The 27,174-nt window shown below is 34.4% G+C and overlaps 1 protein-coding gene across 6 annotated transcripts in view; it reads left to right on the plus strand.

Moving 5' to 3' along the window:
• Positions 1 to 27,174, plus strand: part of LOC122716678 (BAI1-associated protein 3) — a 119,908-nt gene that overhangs the window by 42,998 nt on the left and 49,736 nt on the right. For 5 of the 6 annotated variants that reach the window (XM_043939987.1, XM_043939986.1, XM_043939990.1 and 2 more), the window contains exons 2-3: positions 13,490 to 14,174; positions 18,588 to 18,835. In XM_043939987.1, the coding sequence (XP_043795922.1) occupies positions 13,977 to 14,174; positions 18,588 to 18,835 (446 nt within the window). In that variant the 5' untranslated portion in view covers positions 13,490 to 13,976. Of the gene's footprint in view, positions 1 to 13,489; positions 14,175 to 18,587; positions 18,836 to 27,174 lie in introns of those variants that run through there. The other variant, XM_043939992.1, reaches the window with a different exon arrangement.

Consider the following 27,174-nt stretch of genomic DNA (forward strand, 5'->3'; position numbering starts at 1 on the left):
CAAGTGAAACAGAATGATCGATATCGAGTAGAAGTTGGAAGATAATTCGAAATATATCGATTCCAAATGAAACACAATAATCGAATAGAAATTGGAAGATTATTCGAAAAATATCGATTCCAAGTGAAATACAATGATTGAATAAAAGTTGGAAGATTATTCGAAATATATCGATTCCAAGTGAAACAGAATGATCGATATCGAATAGAAGTTGGAAGATTATTCCAAATATATCGATTCCAAGTGAAACAGAATGATCGATATCGAGTAGAAGTTGGAAGATTATTCGAAATATATCGATTCCAAGTGAAACAGAATGATCGATATCGAGTAGAAGTTGGAAGATTATTCGAAAAATATCGATTCCAAGCGAAACACGATGATCGATACCGGATTCGATCGGATAAAAGTGGAGTAGAAGTTGGAAGATTACTCGAGAAATAATACCGACTTGTATGATTTGTCAAATATATAGATTTGAATGATGGAAACGAAATAATTTTAATAGGATTGCTCGAACTGGAATTGAATTTTATATATTCCCCTTTGATTCGTGAAAGTTCTATTTTTAATCCATCGCGATCACGAATCGCTCGTGATATTTGTGACGGGATTATTGTTGATTATCGAACAACGTATTAATCCAACGTGGAATACACACGTTTATTACGAATATTTATACACGGATATTAATAATTCCTTTCCTCCTTTCATTTCGAAACGCTTTTATCCCGTTTCATTGCAAATTCGTGTTCCAACGAATTTTATATCGTCGTATCAACATAATAAAATTAAAAAAAGAAAGAAAGGAAAAAAATTTTCTCAAAATCTCTATCCTGACATTGATACCGAGCCCAGTTCAAAAAAAAGAAAGATTCCTTGGATCGAAATATCGTTCGATCGTTCCAACCATCTCCTCTGACCTATTCGGTCCTCGAGGAACGAAACAATTTCTCTGCGCCCACCGTCGTGTCATCGATACGGGGTATGTCGGCAGAGTGGCGCTCTTGTTCGAACGTAATTTTCCCGTGCTTCGAATCCTCGTTAATGATCGATCGCGACTAACTTATCATTGCTCTCGTGCCATTATTACCTTCGGTCGAAGTCAAAAGCGTTCTCGATCAACGAGGAGAAAGAGGAGGGGGAGAGGAACGAGAAGATCGTTGCTCTTGGAATCGTTTCGACCCTTTGAACACGGAATACGTTCAATCGGATCTTTGTTGAATTTCCGCGAGATGGAAAGTTGGAGCGGGGAGGAAGGGATTTACGAATAATCTACGACGAGGAGGAATTATGAGAATCAGCTTCGATTACGTAAATGATAAATAGAATTTTTTTTCTAAGCGAAACATTCCAAGTGATCCCATTTTTAATAAGATTGTTCCTTTGAGTTACGGGGTTATTTCCCCCTCGAGAGCACTTTTATCGTTTCAAATAAATATCGAATATATCGTATCGACTAATTTAATATGATCGATATTCGGTAAAAATTAAATTTATTACTAAATAAATAAAAATCGTTCGAAAATTCTTCGTCATATTCGATCAACTACGAATTTATATACATATATATCGAATCGAAATTTCGTACCAATTAACAACTCGTTTTCCATTGATATTTTACGTTTCTATGAATTTATTCCATCGAAATCAATTACCAATTCGTCTCTGTCTTCGTTTCTTTTTTTTTTTTTTATTATTATTCACGAATATGCACGCAATTCATCCACGATACAAATAAAAAAAAAAAAGGAAGCTTCGATTTCTCGATATCCAAAATCATCCACCTCGTCCACTTTTTCCCACTCTTTGAAAATTGAAAGAAGAAGAAAAAAAATCCACGCGCGAAAATAAATCTCAAAGATCATCCTCACTAATCCCCACCAATTTAAACACACGTATACTTTTCTAATTCTCAAACAAATTCAAAACGAATTTCATCGCGAATAAAACGGGGAAAAAAAAGAAATGACAAAACCGGTATCGGCTGTCGGCCTTTCGTTGCCAGTTGAAAAATATGAATTCGTTTAATCAGACGCGGGAATAGAATAGAAGTCGAAAACAGGAAAAAGAAGAAAAAAAGAAAAAAAAAAAAAAAAAGAGTCGATAGAACCGTCGGTACGAAAGCGTATTCGCGCAATCGAGCGAAATAATTCGTTCCGGTTCGATACGCGTTGTGTCGCGCGTTGACACGAAGCCCAAACGCAACAAAATGCTCGTGCAAAATGTAATTTCCTGGCTGAATAAAGCCAATCATTAATGATGCTTGCATCTCACCCTCGGCCCCCAACCGGAACCTTCCACCCCTCCACCCTTCCACCCCACCTCGATTTATATCGCGCGTCGAGCGAGAGAGGGAAATAGAAAATATTTCGAGGCGATAATTAATAATTGAGAACGAAGGTGCGAGTTTTCGGGTGAAGCGTTCGTTAGAAACTCGCGAAATTGTTCGTTGCGATCGATGTTGAACTTGTGAAGAAATCGTCTTTCGAATCGTTTTTTCAAAACGAGTTTCCAAGCTTTTCCAATTTTTCGTGAGGGGGGAAAAAAGAAGGAAGGAAAAAGATCGGACAGAATTTCGCGTCCACTTTTGCGTCGCTCGTTTACGGGTGTAGTTTAATTGAAATTGATCGTATCTTTTATTTGGAAGTGTTTGTTTGTTTCTTTTTTTAACTTGGTTAATCCTTTCAGTGGAATTATTCAATTTAGAAAAATGATATTTTGCATAGAAATAGTTGTTGTCCTTTCGCGTGGATTTTCAGCGGATAATAAACATGGAGTGCAGTTGTCGAAAAAAGATTGGATAGAATTTTGTGTACACTTTTGTGTCACTCGTTATGGTTATAGTTTAGCTCTGGAATTGTTCGGGTTTGTTTGTTCTTTTAATTTGGTTAATTCGCTCACTGGAGTTATTCAATTTGGAAAAATAATATTTGGAAGCAATTGTCGCTTCTTTCGTGTTCGTTTATCGTATTATTTTATTTCCAATGGGCATGCAGTGTCGAAACGTATAAAAATAAAGATAGAAATCTTGTTAGTTTGTTTATGAATAATTGCGCGCAAGATGTATGTCAACAACAACGTTTCCTTAGATGATATCGATTTAACCCTATAACTCTTTCCACGCTAATAGATATCCCGTGATATTGTTCATGCGACGCTATAGTCGGCATATTTTGCATATCTTTGCATTATTAGATACACGTATATCTTTGCCTCTATCGCGGCAAAATTCAGTTCATTTCAGTCTCCGCGCTAGGAAGTAAATCAACTTTGTGTCATTCCAATATTTCATAATCTTTATTTCGTAATCACGTATCCTCTCTTAGATCTTTATTGTTCAACGTATAACGTTTGTCAACTCTAAAGGATTAATAATTAAATCCATATTCAAATCCATTCCAATTTTCAAAAATCGCGCTCATAAATTCCCGTTATAATTCTAACTTTCAACTGTGTCAGAGAATCATTAATGAGTATTGTATCCAAATGTATACAAGTGTATAGTTTCTATCCTTGTCCATGTCTTTTTTCCTCTGACTTGAAAAGGCTGTCGTTGATTCGGCATATTGTTCTACTACAACTGTAACATCTTATAATAAATCGAAGCCAAGATCGAAACCTCGATCCTAAACTATATTTTTTTAAGCGTGAAATTTTTCCTCGTTCTTTCGAAAGCAAATTCGATTGGTTACTGCCAAAAGAGATAATTTTCATAGCTCTTCCCATACTTGGAAAGTATCGAGTATTCGTACCACTATTCCTCGGCTATGAGCGTCGAAAAGACGTCCGCTAATACTTCAATATTTATCGCTTAAATTTATTTCGCTTAAAATAAAAGAATATTTCTTTCAGAAGTAGAATTTCTATATATAAAACGTACACACTCATATCCATGCGAGCGCAAAAAACGCCTCGCTCGGAATTTATGTGTCCCCCCTCTTTCCTTCGACCAGAAATCGCTCCTCACCGAGAGAGAGAAAAGGAGAGGGGATAATTATTTCCCGTTACGCGCCGTTTCCTCTCTCGATCACGATCCCAGACAAGCTTGAAAACGTCCGAATCCCCCGAGCGATTTTCGTTCTTCCTCTTCCTCCTCCTCCTTCTCCTCCACGTGGAGATTATTTCTCCGCGTCGTAAAGATAAGGGGAAGATAATACTTCTGCGCGAGTTGGTAATGGAATTGACTTCCTCCTCGTCGTGGTGAGTCGTGAGTGAAGGGGGGAAGGAGGGGCGGGTTGTAAAGTACCGGGAATAACGACCCGGTTTAAACGGCGTCCGCAGTTAAAAGTTTCGCGGGGCAAAAAAAAAATATCGATTCGAACCGGGCGAAAATTGTTGGAACAATTATCGGTTGAAAGTCGAAAGTTTCGCGGACCAAGTTTTTTCGGATCCATTGTTCATAGGCTGCTCGTTTTTATTTCGCGTTATAGACGCGGCGGATTAAATATGATAAAATATACGTTGAAGCGCACGGGTATTGATCCCTTATAAAGGATGTTTCAAAAATACGGGTTAATTGAGGTTTGTTAACGAAAAATTGTTAAAAAAAATGTACGATGATCTTTTAAATTTATTCTTTGAAAAGAAATAGAATATAATAATGCTTTTTTTATGTAACAAAATTTAGACGTATTATATTTCGATGTTTCGGTGATCGTATTTATTACAATATTGTGTACTGTTATCCTATGTATCTCAAAAATATCGATGATAACGGCAAATATTTCAAAAATTCATGGAAAATGTATAAATTAGGATTTAATCGTGTAGAATTTTTATTGCATTTTTTAAAATCCTTTTTATAAGCAACGATATACGCCTATAGGTAAATTTTGAATCCAAAGAAGAAGTGGGCGGTAAGAAACTAAAGTAAATGATTTATTACGACTGTGTCTCACCGCCAGCAGTTTTTTGTATTTTTGCAAAACGACCTCGTTTAATACGTCCGATCCATTTGGTGTTCTGGAAGGACGAAAATAAATAGGAGGGTGGCGCTCGTTTTATTTCGAGGAAGCGATTAATGGGATACATATATTATCTTCATCCGTTGAATAAACAGTTAAAGGGATTTGTAAAAAAAATTCGATAATAAATATAACTCGAGGGGAGAAAAATTGAAGTCAGAAATGAGTCGAGAGCAAAATTCATTTTGCGAAATTTGATATTATCTTATCGAACGGTGTAAATAAACCGTCTGATCCGAAATTTATTATCGATGAATTAATTTAATAATTACCAGATTATCAATAATTACTATTATATACGCTGGATTATCGATTGCTCGTATATAAACATTGGGGTATAGCATATAATTGGGCCGACAAATTGACAATCGTATACACGAATACACGATTAATTAATCGCATCAAGCGTTATAACACATCTCGTATTTGCTCTTTTTCTTTTTTTTAAAGAAATTTTTCTTATTTATTCAAAATTCATCAAATCGAGCTTGAATTGGAATTATTATTATTTTATCCATAAATTTTCGATCTGAACGATTCGCAAATATTTTCGCATTTCTTTTCAATTTTCCCAATCTCTCGTCCGAATGGATAAACTCATACGTTTATAAATTTTCCAAAAAATAATAATTTCGCATTTTCAAAATCCTAAAAAAATTCGTTGATTCTCATTTTTTTCTCTCTTCAACTTTCAATTACCTTCTACCATATCGTATCTCGTATGCATATTCCCAACCGCCAGAGATTCATCATCCATGAATTTCCTAAAAGATCCTGTTAACTGTTCCATTTCGTTAATCTCTTCGCAACGCGGAAAATCTTTCGAAGTTTCGATTTGTCCCCGAGTTAAGTTATCTTTTCATTCTCATAAAATTCCAAACCTCCACTCGTGTTAATTAAATCAACATAATCTGTTTGTCGAGTTAATTAACGAACGAAAGCTTTTGATTCCTACGCGGATCCTCGTAATTTCGTAACGATAGGCAAGCTTCTCGAAACGATTATTTCTTCTCTGGTCAATTTTATGGTTGGACTTTGAAATCGGTTGGAAAGGAGATTAATTGGAAAGCGGGCGAAATTGGGTGATCTCCTTAAAATAAATGTTCGACGCGTTCAAATGTATTCAAATAAGTTAGATATTCGTTCGTGTGATGTGCGTCTCGTTGTAAACGAGAATGTTTTGTCAAGTATCGAAGATATATTTTCGGATCGATAAGAGAACGTTAAAAGATTTTCTCGTTGAACGTTGTAAATTATATTTTATCCTTGTTTTATCGTTTAAATTTTCTAAGCGAATATATAAATACAATATATAATATTTGAAGTCATTTTAAAGTATAATATAATATAGTATAATAATTCTTGTTAAATCTCGTTAATTAACGTACATTATTTATTTATATCTGGAGTAAGTTTTCGATAGAAAATTATATAATGCATGCGTGCGTAAATATTATAAATATCGAAATTGATCGCAGTGCATCCAATTTAATGCTTCATAAGATTTATCCGTTGTTTTAATGGATCGCATATTTAATTTCGTATAATTCGCTAATAATAGGAAATTAACAATGGATTAAAATCGAGATACCAAATTTCTTATAATTCTTTTCTTTTTTTTTAATTTTCTTTCACATTATCAAACAACTGTTGTCGATTCGCAATTTGCAATGTGACGTGTCATCCATGCATCGATAAGAATCGATAAATTATCGCTACATCATTCACAATTGCAGAAAGAAATATGGATGCCATTCTAAGAGATTCACTATCATTGTTAGAGAAATCGTTATAATTTATCTTTAAAACCAGTATATACATTAAAGATATTCATGCGATACGTTTGTAAATCTTAAAAACCTAGTGATGGGTTTAAGTCCCTCTCTAAAATTTTTATATTTTCAAATTGAAATATGTTACTGACTTAATAGATTTAATTATTATTAAAATTTATTATTTTAGTTAAATATATATACATTGAAATACGTTTCAATATTTGTAAACCTTAAAATTAGCGAAGAATTTAAATCGATTAAAGATCAAACTTATTAAAGTTTTAAATTCATCGTTTGAATAGATATATCCATTTCAGTATATTTCAACATCTTTGAAAACAAAATTTTTCTCCTTTAAAATATGTTACGTATGCAAATTGGCTTAAGCAATGGATTTAACAACCAGTGATAAATTTATGAGACATTGACTTAAACCTATCGCTTGAGTCAACGATGGGTTTAAGCCAATTCCATCGTGTTAACATCCACTGCAATATATTTCAACGTCTTTAGACCCTCTTTAAGACTTTTGATGAGAAACAATTAGTGACAAATCTAGACTTAAACCTATCGTCAAGAATACATTAAAACCTAGCGATGGGTTTAAGTCGATTGGAGCATCGTCTTGTTTTCGCCCAAAGTTTCATGAACCATGAGATTAATTGACTTGTGTGCTTTTGAATTTAAACGTTTCCTCGATGAAACGACGTTCACTCGTCCGTCTGCATCTCGGTAAAGAAACATTAAATAAAAGATCCCCCGGTGATGGCCTTTTAGATCAAAGGATCTCGCCGATAACGTTCGAGACGATCAAACAAAGCTTCCACCTCTGTTGAACGCGATAAATCTCTCGTCAAACACCCAAGCTCCCCAACATCCCCGTGCGAATCCTCTCGAATCCAGCGCGGATCCATTTCTCGCGCTTCGAGCAGAGAGCGTGTACCTCACGCTCGAGAGTTCGAAGAAGAAAGAAGTTTGGAATTGTTGGGAAGCGTCAGACTATTATTATCGGGCGGAAGGAGGGAGGGAGAGGAGCTCAAAGGCGAGGAAGTGAGAAAAGTTGGCCGGTGTCTAATGAAATTGGCTCGTGGAGGAGGTTCCCCTTCTTCTTCTTCTTCTTCTTTCCTCGTTTCGAGGGAATTTCCGGCTGTCGTGTCGCTAAGACGATCCTCCCGATTGTTTCGTAAACATTACGCTTCCTTCCGCTCTTCTTTCGAAGAGAAATTCGAATTATCGAGATGATTGGACAAAGATTTCGAAGATTTCGAAGATTTCGAAGATTTCGAAGATTTCGAAAATTTCGAAGATTTCGAAAATTTCGAAGATTTCTCACTTGTGCTAAAATCAAATGTCTTTCTTTCTGTCGTTATCACGAGAAAGAATGAAATTAACAAACAGTTTAACGAGGGACGTTTAATTCTTTTGCATTTGCTGTCTCAGAGACTCGAGGGGAAAATGTTTAGGAAATCGATGGGTAAAATTTAAAAAATTTTTAATCGACGAAGCGAGGGGAAAGGCAATCTAATCCCTCTCCTTCTGTCTCTAGTGTTCCCCGTTGTGTGATAAATTTATAAAAACTCAGGGGGAGGATACAGGGAAACGAGGTCCCTGGTCAATTATTGCTTTAGGATATCGCGAGAAACGGATGGGAGCCATTCTCATCGATGGCTTTCTGAAACTCTCCCCCAATTATCTCTCGCAATCTTATTATCTCTGCCCAATTATCTTCCTCCTCCTCTTATTTTTTTTTTTTTTTCTTCTACTCTTTTCCTGTTACACAGATATAATTTATAATTTCCTGTGCAACGGATATAATTTATCGATCGATATTCGTGTTATTACCGACCGAGGAAAAAGAAATATTCATTTTCGAGAGATTAAGAAATATAAAATTTAGATACTTTCATTCACCTCGATATCGAGGTAATTATTAGCCGAATAAAATTTTCCTCCCTGATAAATTAACGAAATTACCAGTCATTCGAGAATGAAACGTATTTCCATCATTAGAAAATCTGAATCTTCTTTGCTCGGTGTTTATTAACGCGACTTAAACGAGTGTCGAATCGAAGAAAGTTTTAATGAAGTTGGCCCCGTTATACATTCGAGTCAATGATAAACAAAATTACGTTTCGAGGATTCTTCTTCGTTTCGAAAGTTTCCTCCTTCTCCTTTCTGGAACACTCTTTTCCTTTTTTCCGATTAATGAAGGATGATGAGAAGAACGTAGAATCTGTCTCTCTCTTTTTCTCTCTTTTCGTCATCCGCCATATATTTTATAAAGCCAAAGTGCTAACGGAAACTCGTTAAACTTTCTTCCCTCACTTTGTGGCTGGAATCGCGTTCGTTTCTGGAATCCAGATTTAAATAACGAGCGGGTAGAGATATTTTTTTTTTTTTTTTCGTTCAAATTGAGAGGAATGAAGATTTTAACGGGGATGGGCGCGAAAAGACATATTTGGAAATTCATCGAATGAGGATGAAATAGCATCTCGAACGAAATCTTTAGCAGATTTTTGAACGAAGGTCGACGATGATGATATTGGGACACACGAGCGATTCCAAGATATATAAAAAAAAAGCACAAGAAGATAGGAGTGAATTGATCGAAAAATATTTTTTTTCGACTTATATGGAGATTTAATTTTTAGAAAGCAATATTTAATTAATACAGAATAAGGAAGAAAATACAAGTAATCGATATGTAAAAAATATACGAATGTATAGAAAAGTGGGCGTCTCCAAAGTTTTCCAAAGAAAGTTTCTACTTTTTATATATCCAACTCTTATCGCCGTGCAAAAATCATCGTGCGAATTTCTAATACCAAATAATCTAAACTTAAGTTTAATTTACAAGAGAAAAAGACAACAAGAAACTTACGAATTTAAATTGAAATAAATATTTCGAGGTGTCTTATCCATCATAAAATTGAAATTTAAATGCTTCTTGATAAATTTACAAGATAATTTAAAATTAAAAATTTTATTATATCACAGTGAGACAATTTTTTCACAAACTTGTGAAAATGATGACTTTAACTCGCTTAATCCCAAGAGTTATCGAGAATAACTCCGACCATTCACATTATCCACGCCTACGACACGGGAAAATTCTCGTGAATATCAGAGTTCACCGGCCAACCCCTCGAAGTCCTTAAGGACCCCGCGGTCCTCCTAATTCTGCTCTTCGAGACTATTAAACTTTCACGAATCCTTCGAACGTTGCCCTCCCTCGATCGTTACGAATTCCATAAACTCTTGGCCAAGATCTCCATAATAAAAGCTGATATAGCGATAACAGTGTAAATATCATCATTGTGTAAATATCCCTTCTCAACAAATTTTCCTTCCCCCTCGATTCTCTTCGAAACAAATCCGCTATTTATTATTTCCTCGATCGAAATTTCGACAGAATCGAGAGGTTAATCGATCGATGCAATCTCGACAAAGGGGTGGTTCGATCGATTTAAACGGGCAAATTGTCGGTTTTGTTCTCTTCGGGGGGGGAGAAGGGGGAATATCGGCGATCTCTCGAAGCAGAGGTATCGATTAAGGGGTTAATTAATCGCTGTGGACGGGTTGGTTGCGACAAGAAGGGCTCCAGCCCGGATTGTTCATCGAATTTCCAATAAGTTTCTAATAATCGTGAGTAATCACGAGATTTAGAGATGGCGAAGTATATATGGTGACCGAAGAGTTGAAATTTGTTTTTTTTTTTTTTTTTACTAAAATAATTATTTCATTAATCCATTCATTCAATTCTTCAATTAAGAGAGAATTTATTATGCTATCTTTGTACAGTCAATATACTGCAGATATTTAAATTTTAAATTCATGGAGCAGATCGATCTAAAATTATAAACAAAATAGGACATGTTTTTGATAAACATGGGTGAATAATAATTTTGCCGAGTTCCTTTAAATTATATTATATATATTACAAAATTATAATTATATATAAATTTATTACTTATTTAATCATTATTACTATACTTTATAAATTTAAATATATATTTTTATATAATAAATAAAATAAAATTCTTAATCTAAATTTTTTATATTCTATATTAACTAATAAATTATTAAATTTTTTAAATTAAAAATAAATATTATTTCCATAAAATTTTAATTTTTAAATAAAAATTTTTACTAATAAATTTATAGTTTATCTCATAAATTTTTAATATAAAAATTATAAATCAAAAACTATAATTTTAATTTATAAAATTTTTATATCTAAATTAAATTTATTTCTAAAAAAACTAGATATTAATAAATTCGTTTAACATATAATTTCTAAATTTATATTTATAATTTTATTGCCACACAAAAAACATTTTATAAATTTAGCTCTTTTATTTTCGAGATATATAAATTATTATAATATTTTTAATCAACCCTGATACAAAAGATACAAAAATTATTCTACTATTTAATATTTAAATCCTATTCACTCACATTACTTTTAACTATAAATATATTAAATTTATTCACAAATCTTTAATAAAACATGTATTTTTTATAAACTTTTAAAAATTAATAAATCAATAAATATCTCAATATAATAATAAATTTTATACTATATTAATTTTAAAATTTAGTTTTAAAAATAAAGTTTTAGAGAAATAACGATGGATGGATCTTAAAAAGATTTTAAAGTCCAGGCTTAATTTAATTTATTAAAAGAAGAGAAAGTGTATTCTTAAGTGTATTCTTAAAACATTTAATGGATTTAAGATCATCGTCGAAGTTATTGTTTCGGCTTCTTATTTTTATTTTAGTCTTCTTTTCGTGCTGTTCATTATACAAATTTCGTAACAGTTGCTCGCACAATCTTTCTTCTGATATATTATGTTTCTATGCTGTTTCTGAAAATGTGTATTTAAATATACAGAGTGAAATTCGTTTAATCAACTTCGCGATGAGAATTTTTCAATAATTTTCAATAATTGCAGGAATTTTTCAATAATTGTAGCTGATATTTTAACATTAGTTCGATGAACGTGAATTTTCGATTTTTCCACTGACACGCTGTTACGATTGTTATCTTTTACTTTAATTTTATTAGTTTCCAGATCGAATCAACTATGGATGCTTGAACTTTTTCATTTTTTTTTACATTTATCGATGACTACCCCGAGCAATCGAATCAATGAAATTAATCCCCCTTTTGCAACGTAGCACACGACATTTCAAAATTTTCGTTTCTGTTCGACACGGTCCGACAAATTAAAACTGCTCGAAAAACTTTGAAAAACGGTCCATTATTTTTTTAAACCGAATTAGGGAATTTTTCCCTCCTCCCATTTCGCGAAAATTAATCACGCTTCTTTTACGCATCCCTCCGTGACGAAATTTAATTTCCAATTGAATTTCTGCATTATCCGAATAATCGATGGAAGGATATGTTCAATCAACAATCGTATCACATATTGTTAAAACAGATATTATTATCATTATTATACCAAAAACACGAATTAAACAACTCAATTTACTGAGCAACCCCCGTCAACCCTCGTTTTCTCAATCACCATCCCCTTCGAGATACCCCCTCTCTCCCTCGTTTTGCACTAATAATAAAACTTGGTCGAACGACCCATTCTCCACGTGGAAAATTTCCATTAATAATCGGCGATCGTTCGATCGATTCGTCCCTCGAGAGGCCGTCGCGATCGGCGCCCGCCGATGAAACCGCACGCCGGAAATGTGACGGTTCTTCGTCATTTCGATTTTACCGAATATCTCTCCCATCCCCCTTCGAAAGCTCCTATTATCCTCTTTCCCCTTTCGAATACCTTTCGAATATTTCGAATTCGTTCGTCGAGCGAGAATTATTAGTCGTTTTGGAAGAAAGGTGGGGGGAGAAAAGAAATCCTCGAGGCGATTCATTTCTCTTGAGAAAGGGGAAAGGGTTCTCGAAAATGGGAACGATGGATGGATTTTTGTGGCTATAGATATAATAACCTTCGTTTTTCGATCTGGGAAACAAATATTCGTTGCTTTTATTATTATTCGAATTTTCTTATAATCTAACTTATCAATTTTTTATAAATATTGTTGTCTCACAGAGACATCATAGAATGTATTTTTAATATTAATTAATTAACTTTTTATATTAAAAATAATTTTAACCATTTTGTATTTTTCCCTCATTAATTCTAAATCAGAATCCATCATATCTTTTACAAGATTCTAAAACATATATAATTTTGTGTATGATTAAACATAAAATATTTAATTGATAATTAGCATGAGAATAAAGAATAATAATTTTATATAAATACCTCAAATGTAATGGTAGGTTTCCAAACCAATTTTTTCTTTTGCTTTAGTAGCATCACCCAAAAGTACATCCTATATAGATAAAATGAATATTTATCTTTTATATATATTCATTTTTTTTTTTAATAATAAATAATAAATATTCGTTGCTTTGATATTTTCATGGAAAGTATCATCGTAACTTGCAAATTATTCTTTTCATCATCCACACTGAATCTCTCTCGAAACACGCGTTAAAGAAAGTATTTATATTTCACATTACATATTTTAACATTATTTTAACATTTTATTCTTAACCATTACATTATAAAAAAATATATCCTCAAAGAAAAATCTCCATAAACTCTGAAAATAAACTTGAATCGAACAACCCTCGACTTTTCACTTTGTCACTTTTGATCGAGCGCCTCCCAAAAGAACTCTTTCCTCGAGAAAAAAAAAAAATCGTATCTGTGTTGTTTCCAGACGAAGCGGCGAATCGTGGAAGGAAACGAAGGGACGAGGGCACGTGGCGAGGACAGGGCGATGACTTAAGTCTCAGCCTGGTTGCTGGAGCGATCGCGAGGAGGAAGGAAGCGGCGCCCCGTGTTGCCGCGAATGGGTGGAGAATCGATACGGCCGTGACGCGGAAAGGAAAGAATCGCGAGGAAAGTCGTCGAGGTCGAGGCGTTCTTTTCTTTATTCCCCCTCCCCCCCCCCCGTCCCTCCCTCCTACTCGTGTATCGTCGCCTCGAGATCGATGCGAGCGAACTCGAATAGCGAAATTAGCCGCCTGCGAAACGAATCCCTTCTTCCTCTTCTTGTTCTCGCTCGGGGGAAGGCGAAAACGATGACGATTGGCCCGATTATCGCGGCCCAGTGTATCGTTTCAGTGTGAGAAAGGGAGAGAGAGAGAGAGAGAGAGAGAGAAAGGGATATATAAATAGATAGACAGAGACAGATTATAGACGAGATGAGCTTCTTCAACTCGTTGCAACAGTACGTGACGGACAGCGTGGCCAGTTTGAGCCTGAGCCCGAAGAGGTTCTCGTTCAGCCGCGAGGATTCGGGATCAAGCGCGACGGGGAGGAGCGGCTCGACCGGCAGCGTGACGAGCACAACCAACACCAATTCGACGGCGCAACAGTCCACCCCTCATGGGTATCCAAAGGTGAGAGCAAGAATTTGGATTTGAAATTCGTATCGACGATTGTTGATGACGAGATAGTAATTGGAGGAGAGAGAGAAAAAGAATAGTTTTGAAATCGTTGGAATTGAATATACTCGTGTATAATTCGTAATATTCGCGAAAGTAGAAAGTAGAAAAGTAGTGATCAATTTTATATATATAAATTATATATATAAATGTAATATCAATTATATATATATAAATGATCAATTATATTCCATGAGAAACGTTTAATTCGATATTTCTGTTCGTATCGACGATTGTTGATGACGAGATAGTAATTGGAGAAGAGAGAGAGAGAAAGAGAATAGTTTTGAAAACATTGGAAATAAATATACTCGTGTGTATAATTCGTAATATTCGCGAAAGTAGAAAGTAGAAAAGTAGTGATCAATTATATATATAAATTATATATATAAATGTAATATCAATTATATATATAAATGATAAATTATATTCCATGAGAAACGTTTAATTCGATATTTCTGTTCGTCCTCGTTCAGGGAATATCGACGATTGTTGATGACGAGATAGTGGTTGGACAAGAGAGAGAGAGAGAGAGAAAGAAAATAGTTTTGAAATCGTTGGAATTGAATATACTTGTGTGTATAATTCGTAATATTCGCGAAAGTAGAAAGTAGAAAAGTAGTGATCAATTATATATATAAATGATAAATTATATTCCATGAGAAACGTTTAATTTGATATTTCTGTTCGTATTGACGATTGTTGATGACGAGATAGTGGTTGGAGGAGAGAGAAAAAGAGAAAGAGAATAGTTTTGAAATCGTTGGAATTGAATATACTCGTGTGTATAATTCGTAATATTCGCGAAAGTAGAAAGTAGAAAAGTAGTGATCAATTTTATATATATAAATTATATATATAAATGTAATATCAATTATATATATATATAAATGATCAATTATATTCCATGAGAAACGTTTAATTCGATATTTTTGTTCGTCCTCGTTCAGGGAATATCGACGATTGTTGATGACGAAATGGTTGGAGAAGAGAGAAAAAGAGAAAGAGAATAGTTTTGAAAACGTTGGAATTGAATATATTCGTGTGTATAATTCGTAATATTCGCGAAATTAGAAAATAATAAAGTAATGGTATAAATGATAAATTATATTCCATGAGAAACGTTTAATTCGATATTTCTGTTCGTTCGGAGAATATCGATAATTGTTGATGACGAGATATATAATTGGAGAAGAGAGAGAGAGAAAGAGAATAGTTTTGAAATTGTTGAATTGAATATACTCGTAATATTCGTAATATTCGCGAAAGTAGAAAGTAGAAGAGTAATGATCAATTATATATATAAATGATCAATTATATTCCATGAGAAACGTTTAATTCGATATTTCTGTTCGTATTGACGATTGTTGATGACGAGATAGTGGTTGGAGGAGAGAGAAAAAGAGAAAGAGAATAGTTTTGAAATCGTTGGAATTGAATATACTCGTGTGTATAATTCGTAATATTCGCGAAAGTAGAAAGTAGAAAAGTAGTGATCAATTATATATATAAATTATATTCCATGAGAAACGTTTAATTCGATATTTCTGTTCGTTCGAGGAATATCGACTATTGTTGATGACGAGTTAGTGGTTGGAGAAGAGAGAAAGAGAGAGAGAGAGAGAGAGAGAGANTGAAAACATTGGAAATAAATATACTCGTGTGTATAATTCGTAATATTCGCGAGAGTAGGAAAGTAGTGATATAAATGATCAATTATATTGCATGAGAAACGTTTAATTCGATATTTCTGTTCGTTCGAGGAATATCGACGATTGTTGATGACGAGATAGTAATTGGAGAAGAGAGAGAGAAAGAGAATAGTTTTGAAAACGTTGGAAATAAATATACTCGTGTGTATAATTCGTAATATTCGCGAAAGTAGGAAAGTAGTGGTATAAATGATGAATTATATTGCATGAGAAACGTTTAATTCGATATTTCTGTTCGTCCTCGGAATAATTCGAGGTTTACTATTAAGCGAGAAATTATTCTTCGTTACTTTGTATCCTTGAGAGGGTAGATTACGCGCGTTGAGGGAACGATTGTCGAGCAATCGACTCTTGTACCCTTGTCAAGACCGACGCGGCCTCGCGTGGGAAACGGGGACGTTGAAACTTTTTAATAAGCGGTGGTGCTTTCGAGGGAGCGAGTCAGGTGGAGGTACCCTTAGAATGTAATCGAACGGAGAATCGGCAAACTTTCGCTTCTTCTTTCTTTCTTTCTTTCTTTCTTTCTTTTTTTTTTTTTCTTTTTTTAATTCATTATTCAGACGAGCTTTGCTCGCCAAGTTGTAGTAGTAGTAATCAAATTTGCTCGTGGAATAATGACCGTGGAATTCGGGACACGTGGCCATTTCCAACGCGTAGTATAATTGTAGGAATATAGGATTTACTTATGGCGCGATTTACTTATTTTAAATTATATACGTGGAATAAAATTTACCTGTGCAAAATGGCTATCGAGAATATCGTGATATTGTTAATATCGTGATACGTGATAATATCGTGAAATTTGATAGATTATCACGGAATGATTTGTTAATATTTGTTATGGCGTGATAAAGTTCGATAAAGTTTCGCTATAATTTGGCGAGCGGTAGTTCTATCTTTAATCGAAACAACTAACTAGAGAGATTTTAAGTACATGTTCCTTTAATAATAGAAGTAGTAAGTCGCATATAAAGTACATTATTCTTCCCACATAATGTAATAATATAAGGCATATTATCGTATTTAAAGTATCTAATGCATCTAAATTAACCATAACCGTGTGAACCGTGTCTTACCCTCGTCTAGAAACCGCGTTTCCCGCAACAAGTGTCGCGTAGAAATTTTAAAAGAAATTTAACGATTCTCGAAATCATTTACGAAATTTGTATATAATATTATATCACACGGAGATCAGAAAACTCGGGAATGTTATATGAAAATTTAAAAATTTCCAAACTCGTATATCATATCTCGTCAGAAAACTGGAAGCAACGTTTCGAAATTTTTAATCGCGAATATCAAGCCTCGTACGATATCAGAAAAATTCTCTAAAAATTCTCAAACTCATCAAATTGCTGAGGATTATATTTCAAAATTTTCAAAGTCAGAATATCACACCTTACGAGGCTCAGAAAAAATAAAAAAATTCTCAAGTCAGAGTTTCGAAGACTACATTTCAAAATTTTCACGAGGGTGAAAAAATCCAAAAATTCTCAAATCAAATTCCCAAACTCAAATTCACGATTATCGCACTACAATTATATTTCAAAATTTTCAAAATTACCAATATCACGCCTCACGAGAATCGGAATAATCCAAAAATTCTCAAATCAGATTCTCAAATTCACGAATATCACGCATCACGAAGAAAAATCCAAAAATTCTCAAGTCAAAGTTTCGAAGACTACATTTCAAAATTTTCAAAGTCAATTATATCACGTCTCACAAAAAAATTCAAAAATTCTCAAGTCAAAGTTTCGAAGACTACGTTTCAAAATTTTCAAAATCAAGAATATTACACACATCACGAGGATGAAAAAAATCCAAAAATTCTCAAATCAAATTTCCAAACTCAAATTCACGATTATCGCAATTATATTTCAAAATTTTCAAAATTACCAATATCACGCTTCATGAGAATCGGAATAATCCAAAAATTCTCAAATCAGATTCTCAAATTCACGAATATCACGCCTCACGAAGGCCAGGAAAATCCAAAAATTCTCAAATCAAAGTTTCGAAGACTACATTTCAAAATTTTCAAAGTCACGAATATCACGTCTCACGAAGCCCAGAAAAAATCCAAAAATTCTCAAGTCAAAGTTTCGAAGACTACATTTCAAAATTTTCAAAATCAAGAATATTACACACATCACGAAGGCCAGGAAAATCCAAAAATTCTCAAGTCAAAGTTTCGAAGACTACATTTCAAAATTTTCAAAATCAAGAATATTACACACATCACGAGGATGAAAAAAATCCAAAAATTCTCAAATTAGAGTTTCGAAGACCACTATTTCAAATACATTTCAAATTCGCAAAGTGACAAATATCACCAATTGAGGTGAGAAAAATCGAAAAATTCCCAAAGAAAATTCTCAAAACTCAATACCGCACGAAAATTATATTTCAAAATTTTCAAAATTTTCAAAATTACGAATCTCACGTCTCGTAGTAGATTCTCAAAAATTCTCAACCCAGAATTTCCCGAACTTTACGATTGATTGTCAGAGCCACGAATATCACGAGAGAAAGAAAGATAGATAGAGAGAGAGAGAGAGAGAGAGAGAGAGAGAAGCAAAAAAAAAAAAGCACACGCGAGTCGAAGAGTTTAATTGCAGCTCGAGCCTCTGTTTACCGTGGCGCACTGTTACAGGTGGTGCCACCGCCGGGTGCCGGGACCATCTCCCACGGCCGCTCGTTGTCGACACGCAGACGAACTCTCGAGTGCACTTCCTCCCCCGGGCTGACGGTGCACCCAGCCGCAGGGAGCGGGTCGGGCACCACCTCGCCCCGCAGGGTCGGCTCCTTCCGAAGGAGCACCGGTTCCGCCGATCGGCCCCCTTTGATGTTCTGCCGAAGGAGGCCCTCCTGGCCGGAAGTCGACATACAAGCCACCTCCGGGTGAGTACACGCACACGCGCGCTCTTCCTCCTTCTTCGCGCGCCCCCTTCTCTCTGGATGGGCCACCGATTCTCGATTCGTCTCGGCGGGACGACAGGAGGGAGGGGAGGGGAGGGGAAGTTGGGAATTGCTTTGGCCGACAAAGCATGGGGATGGTGGAAGGTGGGGGAAGAAGGGATTGAAGAAAGTTGAAAGATGGGCTTTGAACTTTTTCGGTTTTAGGGATTAGATAAGTAGTTTGATACAATGTGCTCGATAGCTCGGGAGGAGTTTGGGGGAAAGTTGATGAAATTATAAATTTCCCCATTCGATGGGGATCAATGGATCGATTTTTTTCTGGCCTCGTTCGGCCAGATTCGAGATGTTTGTTTAATGGGAGGATCAGTCGGTTGTGCATGTCGATCGTTTAATTAAAATCTTAAATCTTAAGAAAAAGTAATATTAAGTAAGTATTAAGTTGTAATATATATAGAATTAATTTTTTAAATACGAACGTTCTTATATAGTTTAGAGATGAAAATAAAATGTGTGGGATTGAAAATAGGGGAAAGTGTAAGAATTCAGGGATAAAAATAGGAAATGTTAAGCTTCGGTTGATAAATGGTAATAAATTTTTACTGGCGGTAATAATTTTTTGCTGTCGTGCATTTATATTTGATTATGATCCTCGTTCTAGATGAATGGAGCGACGTTATATGATAGAAATCCGTCGATCCGAATAATCACTCGTTGAAATTTCGTATCCAAGATAAAATTCTTTATTACATAGAATGCAAGTGGAAGACGATGGATGGATGGATGGTTTAAATAAATAAATTCGCTCGCTTCTTTTCTATTCCTCGTTAAATTAATCCGAGCGATACGAAAATTTAATGTTGATTAATTAACATTAAATTCTGAACGCAAGATCGAAATAACAGACGACGACTACGAAGAGACGACTCGATTAATTTCATTGTCCATTGTATAGTATAATCCTATACAGGGATTTTGCCTCCGTTTCAGAAGCTACGCATCGATAGTTTAATCCGTTTGTCCCTAAATTCCACTAAGCTTTTCGATTAACTGCACTGATCACTGATTTGTCTCAGGTCGCTTCAATTAACCGGCAACGAATAACATTTCTAAACGGACGCCAATACGAAAGCAAAATTCAACGAATTTCGTGTTCTCCATTGATGCTTCCTCGATCCACATTTCAACGAAAAAACGTAAAATCGTTGGATGGAAGAAAATTTAATTTTATTAAACGAGTTGATTTATACATTTATTTTTTATTAAGATATCGTCGTTATTTTCATTGGATTAATTCGATAGTCTCTTCTTTTTTTTTTTTTTTTTTTTTTACCAGAGTTATTAATTTTTATTATACGCGAAAAGTATTTCGACATTCGGCTAACTTTTATATAAATGGACCAGCGAACTGACCTCGATCGTGACACGATCAACTTTTGAAATTCAACCGTGAATTATATTTTCCCAAGCAAATATATTTCGAAACGTGGAATATATATATATAATATATAAAAAAAAAAATAATTGGAAGTTTATTAAATAATTGTAAGATTAATTAATTAAGTAATTGTAAGATTATTAAACAAAGAAAAAAAAATTGTAAGGCTGGAAACCTTGTTGAAAAATTCGTCTTTTTATCCGGGATTATAGAAATTCACGGATAAAAGTAAACGGATATAAATATACAAAAATGTAATTTATAATTCGAAGGAATGGATAATTAATTATATAATTCAGCAGATACTTTACTTAAAATACGATATGGATGCAACGAAATGACGCAGTAAAAAGTTCTATCGGTTTTAAATAAATTGCAAGGGAGAGCGTAAGTCTGACCAATTCAAGTGAAGTAGGGCCATCCGTAGCCAGACATAACTCTCAACGACCAACGTTATATCTTTCCCTGCTGCCGCGTTAAATCATGATATACCAAACAGATAAAAAAAAAAAAAAAAAAAAAAAAACAAATTAAAGTGATGGAAAAAGGTACGATTTTCAAAAAAAGAATATATAAAAATATAAAAATCTTTCTCTATTCAATTATTTAACCTCGATCATCCAAGATAACCCTTCAATACACTTATACTTTTAAAAGGAAAATTTTTATTTTCCACGTGGACGATACTTAAAGAGTCAAAGATACTTAAAAATTATTACTGTAGAGATGGTCATAATAATGTATAGGCGAGTTTTATATCCGATAAATACGGGGCAGGGATTAATTGATTGTGACAGGAAGAGAGAAAAGGGGGAGGATGAAATCCAATCAAAATCGATTCCCATGATAAGTGGACAACGTGCACGATAGATTTTAATGAGTCGTGAGGGGGAGCAGATGGGGCGATCTTCGAGATCGTTCGTCGAATGAAATCGAGTTTCCAAAGAGCTGTCCCGCCGTAATCGTGTGAAATCGAACGTTCGAAATCGTATCCCGAGGAGCGAGACTCTCGAACAAAACAAAAACCAATCAATTTATCGATCTTTCCATTTCGATTCGAGTCGAAATCGAACGAATTTACAACTCGTTAGTGATATCATCGCGCGATGTATTACGTTATAATAATAATAATAATAATAATAATAATAATAATAATAATAATTTCTGGATCAGGTGAAGAAAAGCTTAAGATCAATTTTCCATAAATTTCTACCGCGTGTTTTTTCCACAAAAGGTAATTAAAATTTTCCCCCGTGGCTGTTTTCAAATGAAAAGAGAAAAGACAACACCGTGAAGCTTTCGAAAAATTGAATTTTTTTTTCAAATCGTTCACAAGGGCTTTTCCCTTTCCCTCTCTTTTTTTTCTTCGAAAATAAAATCCTGTTTATTATTATCCTATATTTTTTTTTTCTTGAACGGGACACGTTCACAAATAAAATAAAGCAGTAAACAGTGTTATTGTTAAGCTGTTTAAACAACTTTCTCTCTGGTGAAACTCGAACCGATTAGAGCATAGTCGAGGGTAACTAGGTTAGCCGACAGCGGCCGAAACTCGCGTTTATTCTCTCGTTACGTGGAATCGTAATTTCGTTTCCGAATTATGCGCGAAATTTTACAGGAATTGGGAGAATAATTATTTTTCAAAATTCCTCCAACTTGGGAGAATGTAAATGTAATCGTTAATTATTTGTAATCGATAATTATTTTTCAAAATTCTTCCAACTTGGGAGAATATAAATGTAATCGTTAATTATTTGTAATCGATAATTAAAATGTAATCGATAATTATTTTTCAAAATTCTTCCAACTTGGTAGAATATAAATGTAATCGTTAATTATTTGTAATCGATAATTAAAACGTAATCGATAATTATTTTTCAAAATTCTTCCAACTTGGTAGAATATAAATGTAATTTATATTCAAATCAGAAATGACACGAGAGTTAGAGATAAATTTTTTAATTGGCCTCTCGATTAAAAAAAGCTCGATCGATGGTAAAGCAAGAAGGATTGTGAAACAAAGCTCTTTCCGTTTTCAAAGGAGGGAAGAAAAGTTGGAAAAGGGATCGAGAAAGGATCCTTTGTGCGATCGGTATACTACATTATAGTAGAACTCGCAGGGACAGTTTCGCCCTCTCAAAGTTGGCAGGGTCGCGTGAAATATTTTCCAGAAAGGCGCGCACTCTCGCCCTTTCCTTGAATACACAGAAATTCGCGACGTCTGTCACGGGTTGGAGAGCAGAGAGAGTGGGGGGGGGGGCGAGGCGTGAGCGTGGTTGAAAAGTTGAAATTGCGATATGAATTTCGATAAAACGAAAGTTTCACCTGCCAGAGGTTCTCGATGGGGCCTGGAATTTGCATATCAGAATCAGGGAGGAAAACGTGTAATAATATCGAGGTTCAAAGTAAGTACGTAAATACAATTTATTTTATGTTAATTTCAGAGGATTTTTCTTTTTGTTAGAAAACTGGAGTTTCTCCTCGAGCTTTATTTCATATATATTTATTTTCTAAAAGATGATGAAAGAATCGAATAAAAAGGGAAAGAATAATTTACATTAGATTGAAAATGAAAGGAAAATGGGCGATAATATCGATAATTTCGTACAAAGTAAAATAAATATAATTTATTTGATTTCAAAGGATTTTTTTTTTTTTTTGTTAGAAACAACGCTTCTCCTGGAGCTTTATTTCATATATCTTATTATTATTATATATCTATTTTTGAAAAGATGATGAAAGAATCGAATAAAAAGACAGGATGAGAAAAAATAATTTATATTAGACTAAAAATGAGAGGAAAATGGGCGATAATTTCGTACAAAGTAAAATAAATATAATTTATTTGATTTCAAAGGATTTTTCTTTTTGCTAGAAACAACGCTTCTCCTGGAGCTTTATTTCAAATATATATTTATTTTCTAAAAGATAATTAAAGAATCGAATAAAAAGACAGGATGAGAAAAAATAATTTACATTAGACTAAAAATGGAAGAAAAATAGGCGATAATATCGATAATTTCGTACAAAGTAAAATAAATATAATTTATTTGATTTCAAAGGATTTTCCTTTTTCTTAGAATCGAATAAAAAGTGAGAAAGACAGGATGGAAAATATGGAAAAAATAATTTAAATATATTGGACTTCAAATTTGTATCTGTTCTCACGGAGTCATTAAGGAGACTTAAAACGCCAAGAAACTCTTCACGAGCCGGTAACCTCAAGCGCTCGAGCGTACCTCAAACAGACGGTTAATTCCCAAAAATATCTAGAAGTCACGTCTCCAATCAACCCTCTCCCCTTCCTCCACGCACAAAATCCAAACAGAAAATCTTCGTCTCTTACAACCCTTATATTCTTCTCAGTCCTCTGAAACAATAGAATCACAAAAATTATATAAAACATCAAATTTATCCTTTCTATATTTCAGAAATTTGACTCGAACCACCCCCTCGTAATTAAAAAAAAGAAAAAAGAAATGGAGAAAAATCAAGTATAATTCGTGAAATCTTCACTTATTTATTACCTTCACCAATCCGTTCCAATTTCACTCGTTCGTTAATTTTAAAAAAGGGCAAATAATGGAACGAGACTGGTAAGAAAGGAAAAGAAGTCGCGGGCGAGAATGGAAGTTGTTGTTCTCGGTTCTTAACTTTTCCATCCGTGGTGGTTCCTTCTTCTCCTCGTTGGTCGACATTTCTTCTCCTCCTTTCTCTCTCTCTCTCTCTCTTCGTCTCACCATCGAGTCATCGTCGAGAAGACTTTTTTTTGATTTATCAACAATGGTTTCGTTCGAGTTTCCAATTTATTCCACCTGGCTTCAATCATCAAGCATCCTTGCTCACCCTCCGCCCGGATACCTGTTACGCCTCTCTCCTCCCCCCTCCATCCTCCTTGTATTCCTTTACAACGCGAATTTTCTCCTCGACCAGGCCCCCTCTCGAGGGACGAGCCGTGTAAGACTCGCGAAAACTTGCGAATGCGAGTTCGATTCAGAGGGGAGGAAACTCGTTAACCGAAGATATCTCGTGGAAAATGGGAGGAGGGACGTTTATTGTGCAGGCTATTTATCGTAAGAAATATTCAATTGGCAGGGATCTGTGAGCAATAATGCGTGTAGAATAATTGATTTATCGTGGGATTCTTTGGGAAAAGTAATCCTCTTTTTGTCGCGGATGGCAACAACAACAACAACAACAACGAGGAGAAAAAAATTCTTTCGTCTTCCATTTTGTTTAGTATTTGAAAGATACGGATGGATTCTTTTTGCAGTCCTCGAGTATACGATAATCGAATATTTATTGGGATTATTGGTCGTGCGAACGTTGAAATATTTCGTCTGTATTTCGTCTGTACGTTTGATGTGGAGTGGGGAGGTTTTTCAGGGATTCGAATCTCGTTCGAATTAGCGAGTGTGTCGCCGTATTGAGATTACGAAAAAACGTTTGGGGAAAACATTTTATTCCACCTCCTTTGAATATCTGATTCGTGAAACTTTTCGATGGAAGAGATGGAAATTTCGCGAATTAATTAAGAAGATTAAGAAGACGAAAGGAATTTATTTCTACTATAGGAAAAAAGGAGAGAGAGAGAGAGAGAGAGAGAGAGAGAATTTTATTCAAATTCCAATTACTCCTCGACGAGTAACTTTGCATCCGCATTCGAATACGAACTAGTAGTGAAATTAAATTAAAACGAAATATTTCGTTGTAAATGTAAATTTTTCGCGAAAAATATGATATAATTCCTTTTCCCATCGAAGAAAAAGAGGAATGGACGAGTTCTCGGAGTTGTAGGAAGAAGAAACGTTCGTGGATTTAGAATCACGCACGGTTCGATTAGAAGTGAAAATGGCGGCCAATTCGTGGCGGACAACTCATCCCCCTGGCTCGATATCGGGACGAGTTTGGGATGCCGCCCGTGTCCCGTGGGATATTTTTCCACTGGAGTTCGTTCGTTTATTGGCTGAACGCTTTTTCCAGTGAACGCCAAGGACACGCTTCTTATTTTCTTTTTTTTACTCGCACGCCACGATGGCGGAGGGAATATTCTTTTCAGATATAAACTTTTGTAACTTTTTATCCGCTATGATGAAACTCGTTTGATCAATGTTAAGAATATTATTATATATTGCTTAGTTTTCTTTTCAAAATATAATGAATAAACAATAATGAGAAATGGGAATATTGTAATATAAAATAGCTTAAAATTAATTCATAAATATTAATGACTGGACTAAAAAATCCTCCGTATCATGGCCGTAAAATTAATTTTAACACAGTTTTGCGAATCAAATATGGCGGCAAAAAGAAAAGTAGACAGTTTCTGGAACGATATGGAATATATAAAAAAAATCATTGACGAATCATTACATCTCTAACACGAAATAATCATTCGACTTTAAGTTTAATTAAAAAAAAGAAAATAATAAAAAACAAGAAACTTATCGATAAGGGAACGAAATATTTAATTTAAAATTAAAATAAACGAGATGTTATATATCCATAATAAAATTAAAATTTAAAATGCTTCTCGAGGAATTTACAAAAATATTTCTCAACCCGATTAATTATTTCCCTTGCTTAATCCTTAATCAATTCATTTGAAAAGGGGATATAAAATTCCAACACACACATATTTTTATTACACTTTAAGAGTGTAATTAATTTTTATTATAATCAATATAATACAAATATTCGAGACCGCTTCTTCTCTCGGAGAAAAAAGCGCACGTCAGAATTTCCCGAAATTCTTACGAATGGTTAACCAAGTCGACTTGCTCCTCGCTATCGGTATTTCACGCAGCGTTAAACCGCAGGGATGCTTAATGCGTTTACTTTGTCCCCGTCGTACCGCTCCTCCTTCGAGATCGGGCTTAAGAATTTCTCCTGTTACTTAATGGAGGACGCTATGTGGAAACTATCGTTGGCAAAGAAAAGGTGGAGCTTTGTAAAAAAAAAGCGATCGACCACTAGGGGCAAACAGCATTAGGCGTGGTCGATTATTACCATCCCCTCGACACGATCGATACACGACTCCATCTTTTATTTTTCCTTTTTTTCAATGTTTTTTTTTTCAATGAAAAAATTTCTGAAACGAATTCTGTTTAAACGAGAAAGAGCGATGAGCCGTGTGTGGAATATTTTGATAAAGCGTATGTGTGTGTGTGTGTATGCATGCATGCGCGTTGAGGATTATTCACGAAGGTGCGAAGGAAAGTTTGTTGGACCGCGTTCATGTGCCGTATTCGAAGGAATAATGTATATCGTTTTGATGGATGCGTGTGTTATATACAGGGAGAAAAGTACAACAAGTGTACAACCTCGCGTGGATTATTGAACATGTTGGGATGATGGAAGTTGTGCAATGTTATTATCGTTGAATTAAAAATTCACTCTGGCCAAAATTTTGTAAATTGAACAGCGTAAGAGAGAAATGATGCTCGTACGATTCTAACACTACTAACTCGTTATATAAACTTCCATCGAAGTTAAATAATCTTTTTTTGTTAAGAGAAAATCGGGGAAAGTTCGAAGGAGAATGGATACTCCAATCACGAGATTGCGCGAAATAATCGTAAGGAATTTGTTGAAAACGATAAATAAAATGTAACGATTTAGCTGAAATATGCATCGAAGAAAGACAAATAGGTAGCAAGTATGAAATAGTTTGGTGTTGCTGGCAACATTCATAAATAAAATTTCTGTGAACTTTAAATTCCATAATGGAATTTTAATTTTATAAAACGGACGATTCCTTACAGAATTAATTTAATTCTTATTACAAGACTTGATTTGATCGTTGGAGGAAAAATAAGAAAAAAAAATAAAAATTCTCTCTCTTCGTGATATTTTCCATTACGTCGAGGTAAGAAAAAAGAATAGT

The sequence above is a fragment of the Apis laboriosa genome, unplaced genomic scaffold (assembly GCF_014066325.1).
Source record: "Apis laboriosa isolate Shangri-la unplaced genomic scaffold, ASM1406632v1 scaffold47_cov149, whole genome shotgun sequence".
NCBI classification, from domain to species: domain Eukaryota; kingdom Metazoa; phylum Arthropoda; class Insecta; order Hymenoptera; family Apidae; genus Apis; species Apis laboriosa.